The following is a 14,284-nucleotide window of genomic DNA, read 5'->3' on the forward strand; positions in this document are numbered from 1 at the left end:
AACACACGCAACCATCTGAGTAAATCTCTGTGAATGGGAGAGACATTACGGGTGGGGGAGTTGGGGTGAAAGGGCTGCTGGGTGTATCTGGGAGGAAGGGAGGGTGGGTGGATGCTGATGTTGCTGCCACTGTCTCCGTGCCTTAAGAAACAACTTAAAACCTCACCATTAAGGGCCTGTCACAGCGACGTGGCATGTTGAAGGAAATGCGGTGCCAGAGGCTTGGCGACGTCTCCACAACCTGCAGCTGGTGGACAACTGTGGGGATGGGGTGATGGGGGAGGGACAGCTGCCCCTGTTGTCTAACAGATGAAGCACATGCGTAGAGATCTTTGATAACTCTGTATTTCCAGTTCAGCTTGATCTAAATGGCACTTTGAGAAACCCAGTGATTCCTTTTGAGCCAGAAATTTCAACAAACGTCTCTACCCGAACTTAAATAAAGGAAAAAGTTCTAGTCATGGCAGCGTTTTTGAAGTTTTTTCTTGTATGTCTGCTCCTCTGAAATTTCATTGTCAGGGCTGCAAATAATTTTACTCAATAAAGATCCTGCCCAAGCAGCAACGTAGCCTGGAGGTTAAAAGACAAATAAAAGCAATGATGAAGCGCCCAAAACTGAGTTTTTCAGCTGGGTCGAGGCTGTCAGTCCCCCATAGACTCTGATGTTAAATTACCAACTTATCCCAGAAACAAACATGTTTACAGGCTGAGGAGGTCTACTGTGGGATTATTGGGTTAATGAGCTATGTCCAGCTTAAAGTCAGGGTTTTCTGTGGCTCTCTGTTTTTTTTACTGGGCTAAATCACCATGGTACATTACGTTGGGCAGCTTGGATTAAAATCAGCATGGATTGCGGTGTTTACACAAAGTCTTTTATTTACAGCAGGTTTTTAAGTGTATAACAGATTCTTTGCTGGTGGAATAATTTGTGTGCACAACTTGTTAAGCTGGGCCTTATTAACATCTAGCATGTAAAGTGACAGCAGCTCAAACAGTGCATCACATTGTCACTGGAATTTGCGTGCAATTCTCTGGTGGTGCAGAAAATGTGCACATGGTTTTAATGCTTGATTCTAATCTGCTCTTTTTAGTGTCTTTTACACTGCTGGAACTGCAGCTACTAGAGCACAGGGCACACAACGAGAATACGTATTTAATCAATAAAAGTAATTCACCTTACTCTGCTGACAAACTAAAGCGATTTCCACATTTTTTAATTAGGGAATGGGACAGTAAGCTGTAATGTTTAAATTTATCCAGCCTAAAGTTGTCAGAGCTCCAATAATCAGCTGTATTTAAGAAGTAACAGTTGCTGTTATGTTTTTGTGTTCTTTATAGATTTCTCTAATCGCAGTCGGTGTCACTCACGGGGATCATTTTGAGAAGAATAAAAGTGATGGATGTGTGAAATGCCCTCTTTTATGTGGATGCACAAAGCACCTGGAGCAGAAAGCCAGATCTTTCAAGCCAGCTAAGGCTAAGAGAGCATGGCTTTGTTGACCTTCCTTGGTAGTATAGAAGTTTTTTTGTCTGATGCCTCTCCTAGGGCGAATTGCCCAAGGTCCACCCTTGGGCAATTCCACTGTTTACAGCTATACCCTATGGACTGAGTTTGCTTTTTAATTCCATTGTTGGAAAACGCTTGTGGCCTTTTCCATTTGACTTTCAACTGGATTTCTTGTTTGTTTTTTGGATTTTTCAATTCAGCCTCAAGTATTTTCAGTTTATTGTTTGGCAAAGCACATTTGCTCAAATGTGGTAAATGACAGCGAATTAAAACTAAAATATATACTCACAAATTTCTGAGACACCGTAGAAGTAATGATGTACATAGAAACAGCTCCTTTTCAGCTGTAATCCACAGAATAAAAATGCTCTGTCGAGTTCTCTCTTTCTTTATTTAGAAACCAAACAGTTTGAGGGAAAGGAAAACAAAACCTAAAAGCCGCATCTCTCTAACTCCATCACTTCAGAGCCACATGTCTGTGATGAAACATTAATAAATGCTGGTCCTCTTTCATCCATTTGAAGTTAGATGATGTCATCTGACAACACGGCAGCTCACTCACACTTTATACCATTTGGGCGATATTTCTTGCGGTGGCTGGGGACTTCCATAATGTGCAAAGCTGTGGAAAGCGACATAGTTCTGTGACCACTTTTGTTTTAAAATCCATTATTCATGTTCAGTGAGTATAGACTGTATTTTTGTGAAACTAACTGCATTCATGTCTGATAATCAAAAAGATATATGAAACCTGGTTTCATGGATAAAGTACACACTTAGACTATAATGCTGATCTAATTTCTTTGGAAAGCTGGTGACACAACGCTGGTATTTCCACACGGTATCATCACCTCATGCTTACATAAAGATTTTAGAAATGTAGATGCTCCTAGAGCTATAAGCTTCAGGCGAGTGAGAAAAGATAACTCAAGAAGAATTTGTCACTGCTGATAGCTGAGCTGTCATAAACTCTCCTTAAGGAAGAACAAGAAAGGAGCTACAACTGCAGCACTGCCAGGCCAGCTGCCTTGGAGGAGTCCTGCATGTGCCACTGTGCTGTAGCGGTTATGTCTATGGTGTCACCAAAGCCAGGGTAATCTAGCAGAAACATGTGCACTTACACAGGACAGGCAGAGAGAAAGAGAGAGAGATCAACAGCCTTGTCTGCCATTGTGTTGGCAGGGCTTTTGGCATCACTGCCTGCCTCCCGCTCCTCCTCTGTGCCTCTTTCCTGCACCCCTGAAGTGCACGGTTAATCTCTAAGCTCTATCCCCATTTAAAGACAGGGACATCACGCAAATCTGCCTGTCTGCATTGCGTCCAAGCACACACACACACGCAACAACCCCCGCTCAATGCACGCACTCAGTAAAGATGTGTGCTGTTTCCTCTGTCCAAACACATAGAAAGAAAGAAAATAGCTCAGCGGGGGGTTAAGCACTGTGCTGGCTGGAGCAGCAGACTATCTGTCCGGTTTTTTTCTGCAGTCCTAAAATGTCTGCAGGGGCTGGGAAGTGACAGGCTTGGATGATGAGATAAAGAGGAGAAGGGTTAAAGGCTCATGGTGTACTAATGTGCCGTGCATCTGTGACTGTATGGTCACACTCAAGTGAACAGCATGGACTATGGCCTCCTTGTCAGAAATATGTGTAGAGGATGAGTTGTAAATATGTCCAAGAGGTGAAGTAATGTGCCTGTAGAGTAAAGAGAAGGCCTATTTTACTAACCTATACATGGAAACTGAGAATTTAAGTGATGTGGTGCTTTTAAAGGCATTATAATCCACTTATCCTCATTGCCTTCAGAAAGTGTCAGCTCCTACTTTTCCATAAAGTCTGAAATATCTGATTTTTAGCCAACTTTTAAGGGTGAGAAATACTCTGGTAACGCAGCGACTGTGAGCCACGGTCTTACTCTCTGTGGGTGTTTATAAAAACCCCAGTAATCTGAGACCTGCAGATCAACTGTTACACCAACGACTGGAGATTTGGCCACCTTAAATGACGCACACGGAGTATACAGCAATAGATATCGCCCTCTAGTGGGGAAATTTAGAAATATTCCAAGCAGCTGAACTCTTGACTGGAGCTTTAGAATGACATTGCTCAAGAATTATCTTTCATGTCATCACAAATGAGATTGGTGATGTGATAGCATCTCTTTCTAAATGACAGATGCTGCAAATGAGAAGTAGGACAAGCAGTTAAAGCAGCGGGTTGTTGACCTGTTTACTGTTAGAAAACAAACTGTTACTATATTAAAGTGTGCTGCACGGCATGCTGATGTGACTGCGCTGTGATGCGGTGTAACAGGGTAGAGAGCTTAATTCTTTTATTTTGTAATCAGCTATTTGCTGACTGATGATGCCTGTCACAGAATTGACACACATACCAAAAAATTCACAATCAGAATTACGTTTATTCGAAGTATAAACACAAAAAATTACAAATTTGTCTCGGTGTCATGAGGCAAAAAAAAAACAGTGGTACCGAAATGGATGTTTTGTTTATATATGTACACAAAACAAGAATTATATACTAACTGCTTACATCCAGATAGAAACAATAATTTCTTTTACTAGTGTCCGTTTGCCTCCAGGTAGCTGCCAGACCTCATGATAAATAGTCACTCAATCCTCAATCCACCCCTGGGTGTTGGGCCCATAGGAGGAGGGACCCATGTAGCTGCTTTGGGCTAAGCATCTGGCCACCAGCCACCAGACTCACACCCTCCACATCAGCGCTGGGCTCTGTTGTGGGCAAGATAAACTGGTCCCTTGATCTTTTGGTCATCATAGGAGTTTTCTTTATCTGGCCTCTCACCCACAACAATATAGCTGCTTGGAGCCCTGAAGCACACACACTTCCACCACAATATGGTAATGACTCTCAGAGGTCAGGAAATATCAGTATAGTAATACACTGTTATATTACTATGCTGTTATATATATAATGCTATGAAAAAGGTTTGTAACAGGACTTCATATACATTCAAATAAGGTAGAGACAGTCTCACTGTGTTCACTTTAGTATGACGTGAAATGTGTGCTAATCATTAGTTAATCATGAGCATACACTGCTCACTGCAACAGCAGATTAGGAAAACAAGAAAGAAGTACCTCTTGATCATGACAATTTGCATATTATTGATCAAGAAACTGACCTCACAGTCCATTGTTCATTCAGTGGGCTAAGGTACTGTTTATAAGGTTGGGGAAACGTACAGTCAGCTGAGAATGAAGAAGACACTTGGATGAGTGACAAAACGTTTCTCCCACTGAAAACGCTACGTCCAGATGAACAGAATCGGCTTTTGGGGATTTCATATATCCCTTTTCACCGTTTCACTCCGAGTCAGAGACTAAGTGAAGTGTTTGCAGACAAGTTGGCGTCTTCCATGCAGCTACTGGTGACCACAGCAACCCGCCAGTGACCAAAGCAATCACAGGGTGTCTATTGCAGCACTACATATCACTGTATGTCTCTTTTTGACCTATTTCATGCTAGCAACTGCCAGCAGCCTACAGTAACAACTTACCAACTAGTAATAAAATACACACTTTTCCCATGAACCAATGGTTACCAGGGGCCTACTGACTGATCTCTAAGGATTTATCAAACAATTTTACAGCTATTTCTAAGCCACTTTCAGTTGCTCCCTTGTCAGAGGGTCACCGCAGCTGATAGCTCTATAACCCTGTTACCAGTCACTTTAGTTAGGCTTGTGGTCCTACATGAAACAGCCCTCATTAATGTGATCAGAAACAGACGTGTTTACCTAATTCTTCATGTCAAAATGCCCATTATATTAAGGTGCACAAAAATATCGTTAAAGTAGGCTATTGTGCAACGGCACAAGTGCTGTGTCCTTATCGTCCTGTGGAGGGCAGCAAAAAGCCACAGCGTCTCCGTCGTCATCCAAACAAAGAAGAAGAAGCCGGAGTGCTGACGCGTCTCTCTTCTCCTCTTCTTCTCCATTCACCGACGTGTCAGTCTTCTTCTACCCGGAGTTCAGCAGCAGGCAGAAGGTTCAGTGAGCACTCATGGCTCCCAAAAGCAGCAACAAGCAGCAGTCAGAAGAAGATCTTCTCCTTCAGGATTTCAGCAGAAACTTGTCGGCAAAGTCCACAGCTCTGTTTTACGGAAATGCACTCATCGTTTCTGCCATCCCCATCTGTGAGTACAGCATAGGCTGAGGAAGCTAGCTGGTGCTAACCGCTAATTTAGCTAACACTGAGTGAGTGGAGGATTAAAATTGAGAAACTGTCAATAAAAACGAGGTTTTCAGAGCCGCTACTTTACATATATAAGCTCACGTAATGTTCAGAGATATAACACGTAAGCACAGTTAATAATATTGATCGGGAATGCTAACGTGACCTCGTAATAACGCTGTGATACGAAGTGCAGCAACAAATGAATCAAAACACAAAAAGCTTTGGGAGATTTTACTTGAAAAACTCCAGTTTCAGATAATTAGTTTGAGCAGCGTTTTGTGCTTGTTTTTCCTCTCTTTAGGGCTGTTTTGGAGGATCTGGCATATGGACCTGGTCCAGTCTGCAGTTCTGTATGCTGTGATGACTCTGGTCAGCACCTACTTGGTTGCTTTTGCCTACAAGAACGTCAAGTTTGTGCTCAAACACAAGTAAGAGGGACAAATCCACTAAACACCCGTTGCTGCTTGGTTAAATGGGCCTCATATTATACTTTATTCATACCTTTTAACTTCAGTTACATGGGGACAAGAACACAAACATATAATCATCAGTCGTTTGAACACAAATAGGGAATCAAACTGTCTCTGTAGAGTTAGAGCTTTTTTAATTCGATCAACTTGATTGACAGATGTGATGTTATTCATTGGGGAAACTTTGAAACGGATTAAGAATCAACAGACTGAGTTCAGAAATGATTTTGTTACTTCTTATTGGAAACTGAATCTACTGGGAGTTGCTGTTGTGTTTTGAATTTGATTAAAGTCTTAATGCTTGTGATCTTCCGCTCATCACACTCCAGGGTCGCACAGAAACGTGAGGATGCTGTTTCAAAGGAGGTAACCAGGAAGTTGTCTGAGGCTGACAACCGCAAGATGTCCCGCAAGGAGAAAGACGAGAGGTAAAACGTAGTGCACACGTAAGCCCAATTCAAATTCAGCAACTACACGCTCTCTACACACTTGCGTTTGCTTATCTGTGTGGAGGGGCCACCAATTTAGGTGGTGTTTCAAACCAAGTGGAAGTAGGTTATATAGAAATCCGACTCTGAGCCTGTACTGATACAGTTTTACGTACCTCATTCAGTGGTGCGACACAGTTTTTTGTCTCTGGGAAAGCTGCAGACTGATGTGAGTATTTCTGGTTTGTGTCAGTAATCTTAAAAGTGAAATTATAAATTATAAACTTTACCAACTTTATCTTTAACTTTTATTTTTTCTGGCAAATGAATTACACAGGCAGAAAGTCTTTATAACTGTAATGAATGTGTGAAAGCAGCAGTCAGCCTTTGTGGTGAGAATGGGACAGATCACTAATACGTGAGCTTACAGGTTTACAGTATTTTAGTCTGTATTATATTCATAATAGTTACACCATAATCTCATGTCAACATACCACAGCAACACCCTCTTCTGCCAGCGTTAGGTGCTAAACTCAGGTGCAGTTTCTTCTGGTCGCGTTAATGACCCATTTATCTTCACTGGTCTCGCCCTTGTGAACGTCACCGTACATCAAAAGTCAAAAGTATGATGATAAATCAGTACTGAGGATCAGAGAGTCCGAGATTATATAGAGGGAGATGTTCCAACATTGTGAAAAGAAGACACGTTCTGGGAAAAGGTTTTGTCTGAGTGGCGACTCTTCAGGAGAATACAGCAGGGCGTTCTCACACCCTCAGCGCTGGTATAAATGCTGATGGAGCTGTGGCATTGTCGCTGTTTGCATTTAAGTGGACCAACCCAGTGAGCACAAATTGAGTATAAATCTATGTTTGACATCAACCACCTTGTTTCTGTTCACACACCGTCTCTAACAAAGTCTGCGTTAACCTGGTACACGTAGACAACAAGGACGACATTTGGTTTTTATCTCCTGTCCAGAATTCTGTGGAAGAAGAACGAGGTCGCCGACTACGAGGCCACCACCTTCTCCATCTTCTACAACAACACACTCTTCCTGGTTCTCGTCATCGTCGCCTCTTTCTTCCTGCTCAAGAACTTCAACCCCACCGTGTATCCTTTCACGTCTGTATGTGGCGGTATTTAGTTCACAAGTATATTTAAGTTGAAAATGTATGACAGGTTTTGTTGTAGCAGATTTATCCTTTTAACACATCTTAACAGATTAATAGAAAACCGATTATTTCAGGCTATGATAATCTTACAATATTTAGTTGACTAAAAGAAATTTGATGTTTAAATTATGACTAAAACTAAAGAAAACTCCCTGTCAAAAGTAACACTGTATGCTTCATATCTGCAAACTTTTCTTACCAGTGTTTACCTTAACCCACCTTTTCCCAGCAACTACATTCTGTCCATCAGTGCCTCTTCAGGACTCATTGCTTTGCTTTCCACTGGCTCAAAGTAAAGGAAGAAAGGGTGGGGGTTGGGTTGGAGGGTAGGAAATGGGCTAAAGAAGTGTACACTCATGTTAGGAACAGGGTTTACAAGCGGAATATGACATTTCATCTTCATGAAAGTCGTGATCAAATTATCTCCAGAGTTGTTTCTACAGATCTGTCTTCTGTTGTTTTTGTAACAAATAAAGCAAGTCTGTTTACTTGTCATCTGTGTCATTTGATTTGTGTGTTGTTCAGTCTGCTTTTTTTACAGCTTAGACACCATTTCCATTAGCAATGCTTTTATTTCTAATCACACTTTCACATAGAGTATTTACAGAGAAACTACTGATCAGGAGGGGAAACAATACAATGACACAACAAGAACCAAAGTCAATGTCTCTCAAGTGTTTTTCATCCACCCAACAACACGTAGAATCAGTGACCTCTGAGTTTTCAGATCTGATTATCAGATAGGACTCAAACCAAAACCAGAAACCTTGGGTAGCAGTTGATGTGGCACATTACAGGATTTCAACAAGCTGAAAAACAGCCACAGATGACTTGCTTGTTGCATTTTAGAGTTGTTTCTAAGTCTGTAAGAAATTGAGAAAACCACGAAGACAAGTCACTGTTCTCTCGGACAACAAGAAGGTTAATGTCCTTCTTGCATTACTTTTCCTAATATCTGTAGGACTGTTGCACTGCTTGTTCCCGAAATTTGTGGAGCTGATAATATGTAGGTTTTGCATTCCTCTGAAAGCGAGTCCCATTTACAGAGAAGCTACCAGTTTAAAGAATCAGCTCCACTGTTCGGTGATATAACGCTCCCGGGAAATTAAGGAGCACGATGGAGCTCAGTAAGCGCATCATTCAATAGAGAATAATAACAATTTAAAGACAACATTTTCCTTTTTTGTAGCTACACTGTCGGTGTGTGCTTGATGCTTACAACTTTCTATTAAAGTGACACAGGAGACAAATAATATCATCTGCATATATTTGTTTTAAAATCTTACATATCTTGTAGGCCAGAAGCCAAACGCCATTTACCAACTTGTAGTGAAAGACATCCCTGAATTTATTCCTGTCGAAGGAATTCAAGGCACTCTGCCAGGTGGCCACAGTCCAACAGTGACTGACTCAAACTGATGGGAAAGCTGTTGACTTGCACACAAACTTAAACGTTTACCTTTGTGTCTCAGTGGCACGTGTTTGCCACCAAAAGCTACAAATAAGTGAACAAAGCAAATATAGATTCTGCGTAGGAAAAGATGGTGCTGTGTCCACATAGAGAATAAGAAATAAGCAAAATATGATGTTTTTTCTTGATTTCATTTTGGATCCAACTCTAGTTTTCCTCCAAGGCCAGACTTCTTAAATAAGCTGTGAGCCAAAGAGATTTTAGTGTTTCATCCCAAAACAGGTAACAGCGTGCTCTGGATAACTGTAGGCGCTTGTAATCTAATGAGATTTCCCTTGATTGATCCATACATAGGTGGTATTTGTGGTGCAAGTCAACAGATGCACACCAAGGACAAGAAAGTGACTCAGTCGGAACCTGGCCAACATTTCTGCTGATCTCAGAGATGGCTTGTTTTCCACATGAAAGAGAACAAAAATAATGCGTCAAGGTGACAGCCATGAAATCCGAAGGGTCGATCCACGTTCAAGTCCTTTAAGAAACCTTTAATCACATTTGTCACGTCTCATTAGAGAAGCTCACTTTTAGAACGATTCTCTTATTGACGCAGAATCCAAAAGAGAAATACAAATTTAAACCTTAATCCTTATAAATAGTTCTGACTTTCTTTGTCTTTGAGGAGACAAAAGTACATTTTTGTCTGGTTGGAAGGAGCAGGACGGGCTGGAGAGCGGCCTAAACGTTGCAACTGATGCAGCGATACTGCAGAGGAGCAGAAAAGTGACTCTATTTACAGGTCTGCTATGTGTGAGCCATACACTGCGGTGAAGTCCTCGTCTGCACGAGAGGCTCCTCGATGTGTTTCTCCTTATGTTACACTGTATTTCTTAACATCGTATGTACATTTAGCATCGTCAAACAAAAGCAGTATTTCAAAATGTCAAAATAAAGTTCATATATATTAACTACTCTAGAATAAATACTGTAATCTTTGCCACATCCCAAACACCTTGAGTCTGTGCCCCATTGTGCCATTTAAACAAGCAGTCGCTCTAAACATGACAAGACCAGAGGCGAGTTTATCTTTTATTTCATAGATTCATCGTAAGCTTAAGTCCAAAATCCTCAAGGTTTGCTGGAGCGATCTAGCGATGCAGGTTCAGTTCACAGGCAGAAAAGCAGTCCTCTTTATTTCTCTTCTGTGGGATTCTTCAGCAGTTCCTCAGAGGGAACACACGGGGGCGACATGCTTCACTCTCTCCTCAAACAGAGTCCAATATGTACTAGTACTCAAAGTCCTGCAGTACTCTGTCACACCTGGGGGGCTGGGGGGACAAGCTTGCAGGATTTTTTGATCAAATCCTCTTCTAGTCTTTAATTATGTGCTTTGTCGAAAAGAAGAAAGAGGCACACTATAGCAGGGAAACATGCATCTGGTGGTAAATACGCTCACGATTTGCAGCCTTTATAATCCACTGAATACTTAACTATTCTAAATACGGGACAGAATATACTTGGTAGGTATTTGAAAGCTAATTCGGGCTAATAGGGATCGGGTCTGTTGAGGCTTCATTCATGTTAATAAAACTGTATTATGCGCAAGTCACCTGGTTGCTGCTTACCTCCAACACAGGAGGTTGGAGTTTTACACTCTTATGGTAATTCTGTGTGTTGCTCTGCATAGCGATTTAATGAAAGCACTGAGTGGGGTGGGGGCGGGTGGGGTTCAGAATACAACTGTCCACTTTCCTGAGATACCTCTGATTTCTTGCATTCATGTATTCAGCTGTGGTACAGTGGTACTCATAAATAAAATATGGGCTCAATATGAATTTTGTGCTCAAATTATGTTACTTGTGAGTGGAGGTCTTGGCTTTCAATGGGTGGGCTCGAGACCTGAAGGCCTGAGCCCAATAAATAAGTAACACAGGCGTCTCATTTAGCAGCTACTGTCAAGGTGCCCTTCGGGAAGGCACTTTAAATACGCCCGCTTTGCTTCTTTTGGTTTATCTGCTAACTGGATGTGAGTGTAAAGTTGAATATATTTTCAAAACGAGGCGCTGCAGTCGTAGTTTCATGCAATTTTAATCCAAATATCAGGTCAGTTGTATATCTATCCCTGGATGGAGCTGAGCTGGGATGTGGTGGGATCTCAAATATAAGCCTGAATCTAAACTTTTACATGTTCTACTCTAAGATCTGCATAGTTCTACCTGCACGTGGCAACACTTTGATTTGGGAGGAGCACAAAGTTTAGAACTACTGAAGTGGATCGTGTTTTGTGTTTCAGGCTGCAAAAAGCTGAGTTTCTCAAGCATGACGTGGCTGAGCTGGGCACCTGAGATGAGCCTGGTAGAGCTGATCTGATCAGGACAAGGCTCAAACAGACAAAGGTACAGTATGCAACGCTGGACTTAGCAAGGCCGTCTGTTCCAGGCTGAGGCGGGCTGGAGCTGAGTGGGGCCCGAGGAGAGAACCATGGACATGAACACTGAATGGAGGGTCCAAGGTAGCAGTATGGTTAGGTAGGTAGGTACAGCTGACCTCTTGGAAGTCCAACTGCCTGGTCTAAGAGCGGTAGTCCTTCTTACTGTACGGTCTGTTGCCTAGGATGTGGTCGATCTCTGACACCACATGGGAGGTCATCTTGGGAAGGACCTAAGAAAGAAAGAGATGTGCTGAGTAAGCCTGAGAGGAGCGAAGGAAGGAAGACATGCAGAATAATGTGAAGAAAGTCTGAAGTCATTATAGGTACAGACTTGGGACAACTTGATCTAGAAATCATTATAAGTGGAAGACAGCAGAGGATGCAGGTGAAGAAACAGAGGTAACAGCAATGTGTGTCTGCTTTTTCTGACCTGTATGGCCCCGAGGTTTTCAGTGAGCTGCTCAGGATTGGATGTTCCCAGAAGGACCGAACTCACCCCTTCATTTCTTAGACACCAAGCTGCAGAAAAGCAGAAGATACTCAGTCAGTGACTATTCAACGGCACACATCTTATTATGACTTTCTGATTATTGTCTTTAAACAAACCAGAGGTTCCAGCACTCTTGCATATAACCTGGACATCTACTTATCAAATGGGGAGTGCACAACACACCCAGCTATTTGAACATCCACAGGGATGCAGTGCAAGCACAAGTGCATCAGAAAAGTTTTGCGTTGGTGTGTAGACTGGAAGCTGGAGGAAATATCAAACACGAAAGACAACAAATACCCAACGAAGGTGATGAAAAATGTGCCCGTCTTACATAAACCAGCTCCTGTCTGACAGGTCTGTGCATTTATGGTTTAAAAGCTTTGCTTTAAGCTGCTTCTGCTGTATTTGCTATAAGACAGGGAAGTCTTACCCACAGCCAGCTGAGGCAGGGTACATCCCAGCTTCTCTGCGATGTGGTTGAGCTCCTTCAGCTTGGCTTGTTGCTTCCTTCCATCCTCACTTATTATTTTCTCCTTCAACCACTGATAGGACTGACAGCACAGAGAAGACACAGACTGAATGAGTGAAGAGATGCAGGGTGTAGCCGGAGAGCCTGGAGACTCCAGAGCTGATGTATTATTAATAATTTATTGACACACAGAGATGTAGTCACAGTGCTACAGACATGCCTTAATTTCATCATTTATTTAATTAATCAAAGTCAACTGGTATTGATCTGTTTGTTCAACTCAAGTCAGGGACATAGACACACTCAAAGATGCAAAACATGAGCTTGGAAAAATAAAGCATGACTATATTTAACTTTAGGGTGAAGATGCAAGCGGAAACAACTTTGTCTGGTTACATCTAAACCGAAAACATCACACATGCACGTCCTTAAGTTTCAGCATGTCCAAATCAAACCTCCATAAACCCTCCCCAGATCTCATCTCTCTCACGTCTTAGATATCGACACCACCTGAAGTGCGCAAGTCATGAATCACTGCTTTGAATCTGATTCTCACTGTCGCCTTGTTTTGACGAACCCTCACGCTTACCTTCATGGAGGCCCTGGATGACTCAGGAATGCCATTTTCATATTTTCCTGTGATGATGCCGCATGCCAGCGGTGACCACGTCATCGCGCCGACTCCTGTAACCATGGACACAGCAGGAGAGTTGAAGAGGAGTTTTAGTGAGATGAAATGTGTGAGAAGAGCGTCAGAAAAAGTGAAAACGTGAGAGGGTGATTAAAGCGCAGTGGAAATGAGCAACAGAGAAGGAGAGCAACTTGGTCAGAAAGGTTGTTGGATGGAGTGGATAGGGAAGTGACACAAGGATGCATGTGACTGATCAAGCTGTTGTCATACACTTGCCTATCTTATGGTAGAGTTCGGGCAGTTGCACTTCTACTTTCTCCCTCTGGAAAAGATGATACTCGGCCTGCTCGCACACTGGCGGGATCAGATTAAACTGTCTCGCCACAGAGTAAGCCTCCTAGAGATAAAGACAGAGAAAAGATGCTCATCACGATGTTTCATGTGGATTTACTTTTATATATTGTTCAAAAGATTGTTATTTTATAGCTATATAGTAGGGGTGCAACGATATTCGTATCGATATTGAACCGTTCGATACAGTGCTTTCGGTTCGGTACGCATATGTATCGAACAATACAACATTTGTAATTTATTTTATCAATTTTCCTTCTGACGATGCTGTCTGTGTTGAGCGCTCAGTGAATCTGCGTTCGACTACTCCGCCTAGGCTGCACTGTCCAGCGCAGATCCACTGAGCGCTCAACACAGACAGCATAGTCAGAAGGAAGAGCGCAGGGCACCTCCCCCACCCTCATTCAGATCTGGCGTTTGGAATTATTTTGGTTTTCATGTGACGTATGACCCTGAAGGTAAGCGAGTCATGGACTAAAGTAAAACAGTATGTTGGATGTGCCATGCAATGCTCAATTACATTGGTGTGAACTAGTGTGTTAGCGCAGTTAGCTCGTTAACGTGTTGGCCGTCTAGCCCCATGCACGGAGCGATCGGCGGTAGCTCGTTAACGGAGATTTGCCGTGTTGTGGCGTTAAGGTCATTTCAACGAGATTAACCTGAAAGCACTAGCGGGAACACAACGAATATGACTGCACATTTACGCC

At 42.4% G+C, this 14,284-nt stretch overlaps 2 protein-coding genes across 4 annotated transcripts in view; one reads left to right on the top strand and one right to left on the bottom strand.

Moving 5' to 3' along the window:
- The first annotated feature begins 5,464 nt into the window (after positions 1–5,464).
- Positions 5,465–8,287, top strand: ssr3 (signal sequence receptor, gamma). The gene is made up of 5 exons (XM_085245473.1): positions 5,465–5,682; positions 6,025–6,151; positions 6,523–6,621; positions 7,601–7,732; positions 8,024–8,287. Exons 1-5 carry the CDS (start codon positions 5,550–5,552, stop codon positions 8,088–8,090), a joined length of 558 nt encoding a protein of 185 aa, XP_085101599.1. The 5' UTR covers positions 5,465–5,549; the 3' UTR covers positions 8,091–8,287.
- Positions 8,288–8,346: 59 nt separating this feature from the next.
- kcnab1a (potassium voltage-gated channel subfamily A regulatory beta subunit 1a) overlaps positions 8,347–14,284 on the bottom strand; it is a 137,162-nt gene continuing 131,224 nt past the window's right edge. For all 3 annotated transcript variants that reach the window (XM_085245470.1, XM_085245472.1, XM_085245471.1), the window contains exons 10-14: positions 13,503–13,623; positions 13,185–13,279; positions 12,557–12,677; positions 12,064–12,152; positions 8,347–11,863 (exon numbers count right to left, since the gene is read on the bottom strand). In XM_085245470.1, the coding sequence (XP_085101596.1) occupies positions 11,774–11,863; positions 12,064–12,152; positions 12,557–12,677; positions 13,185–13,279; positions 13,503–13,623 (516 nt within the window). In that variant the 3' untranslated portion in view covers positions 8,347–11,773. The remainder of the gene's footprint in view (positions 11,864–12,063; positions 12,153–12,556; positions 12,678–13,184; positions 13,280–13,502; positions 13,624–14,284) is intronic.

The sequence above is a fragment of the Mchenga conophoros genome, linkage group LG14, assembly GCF_057382185.1.
Source record: "Mchenga conophoros isolate Kocher_MC1m ecotype Shallow Benthic linkage group LG14, M_conophoros_male_GT1.1, whole genome shotgun sequence".
Classification (NCBI taxonomy): Eukaryota; Metazoa; Chordata; class Actinopteri; order Cichliformes; family Cichlidae; genus Mchenga; species Mchenga conophoros.

Excerpts from the sequence above, each read along its gene's own strand:
- ssr3 (XM_085245473.1), top strand. The coding sequence starts at position 5,550 with ATGGCTCCCAAAAGCAGCAACAAGCAGCAGTCAGAAGAAGATCTTCTC. Across the intron at positions 6,152-6,522 it reads AAGTTTGTGCTCAAACACAA|GGTCGCACAGAAACGTGAGG; the intron begins GTAAGAGGGACA and ends ATCACACTCCAG. Across the intron at positions 6,622-7,600 it reads CGCAAGGAGAAAGACGAGAG|AATTCTGTGGAAGAAGAACG; the intron begins GTAAAACGTAGT and ends TCTCCTGTCCAG.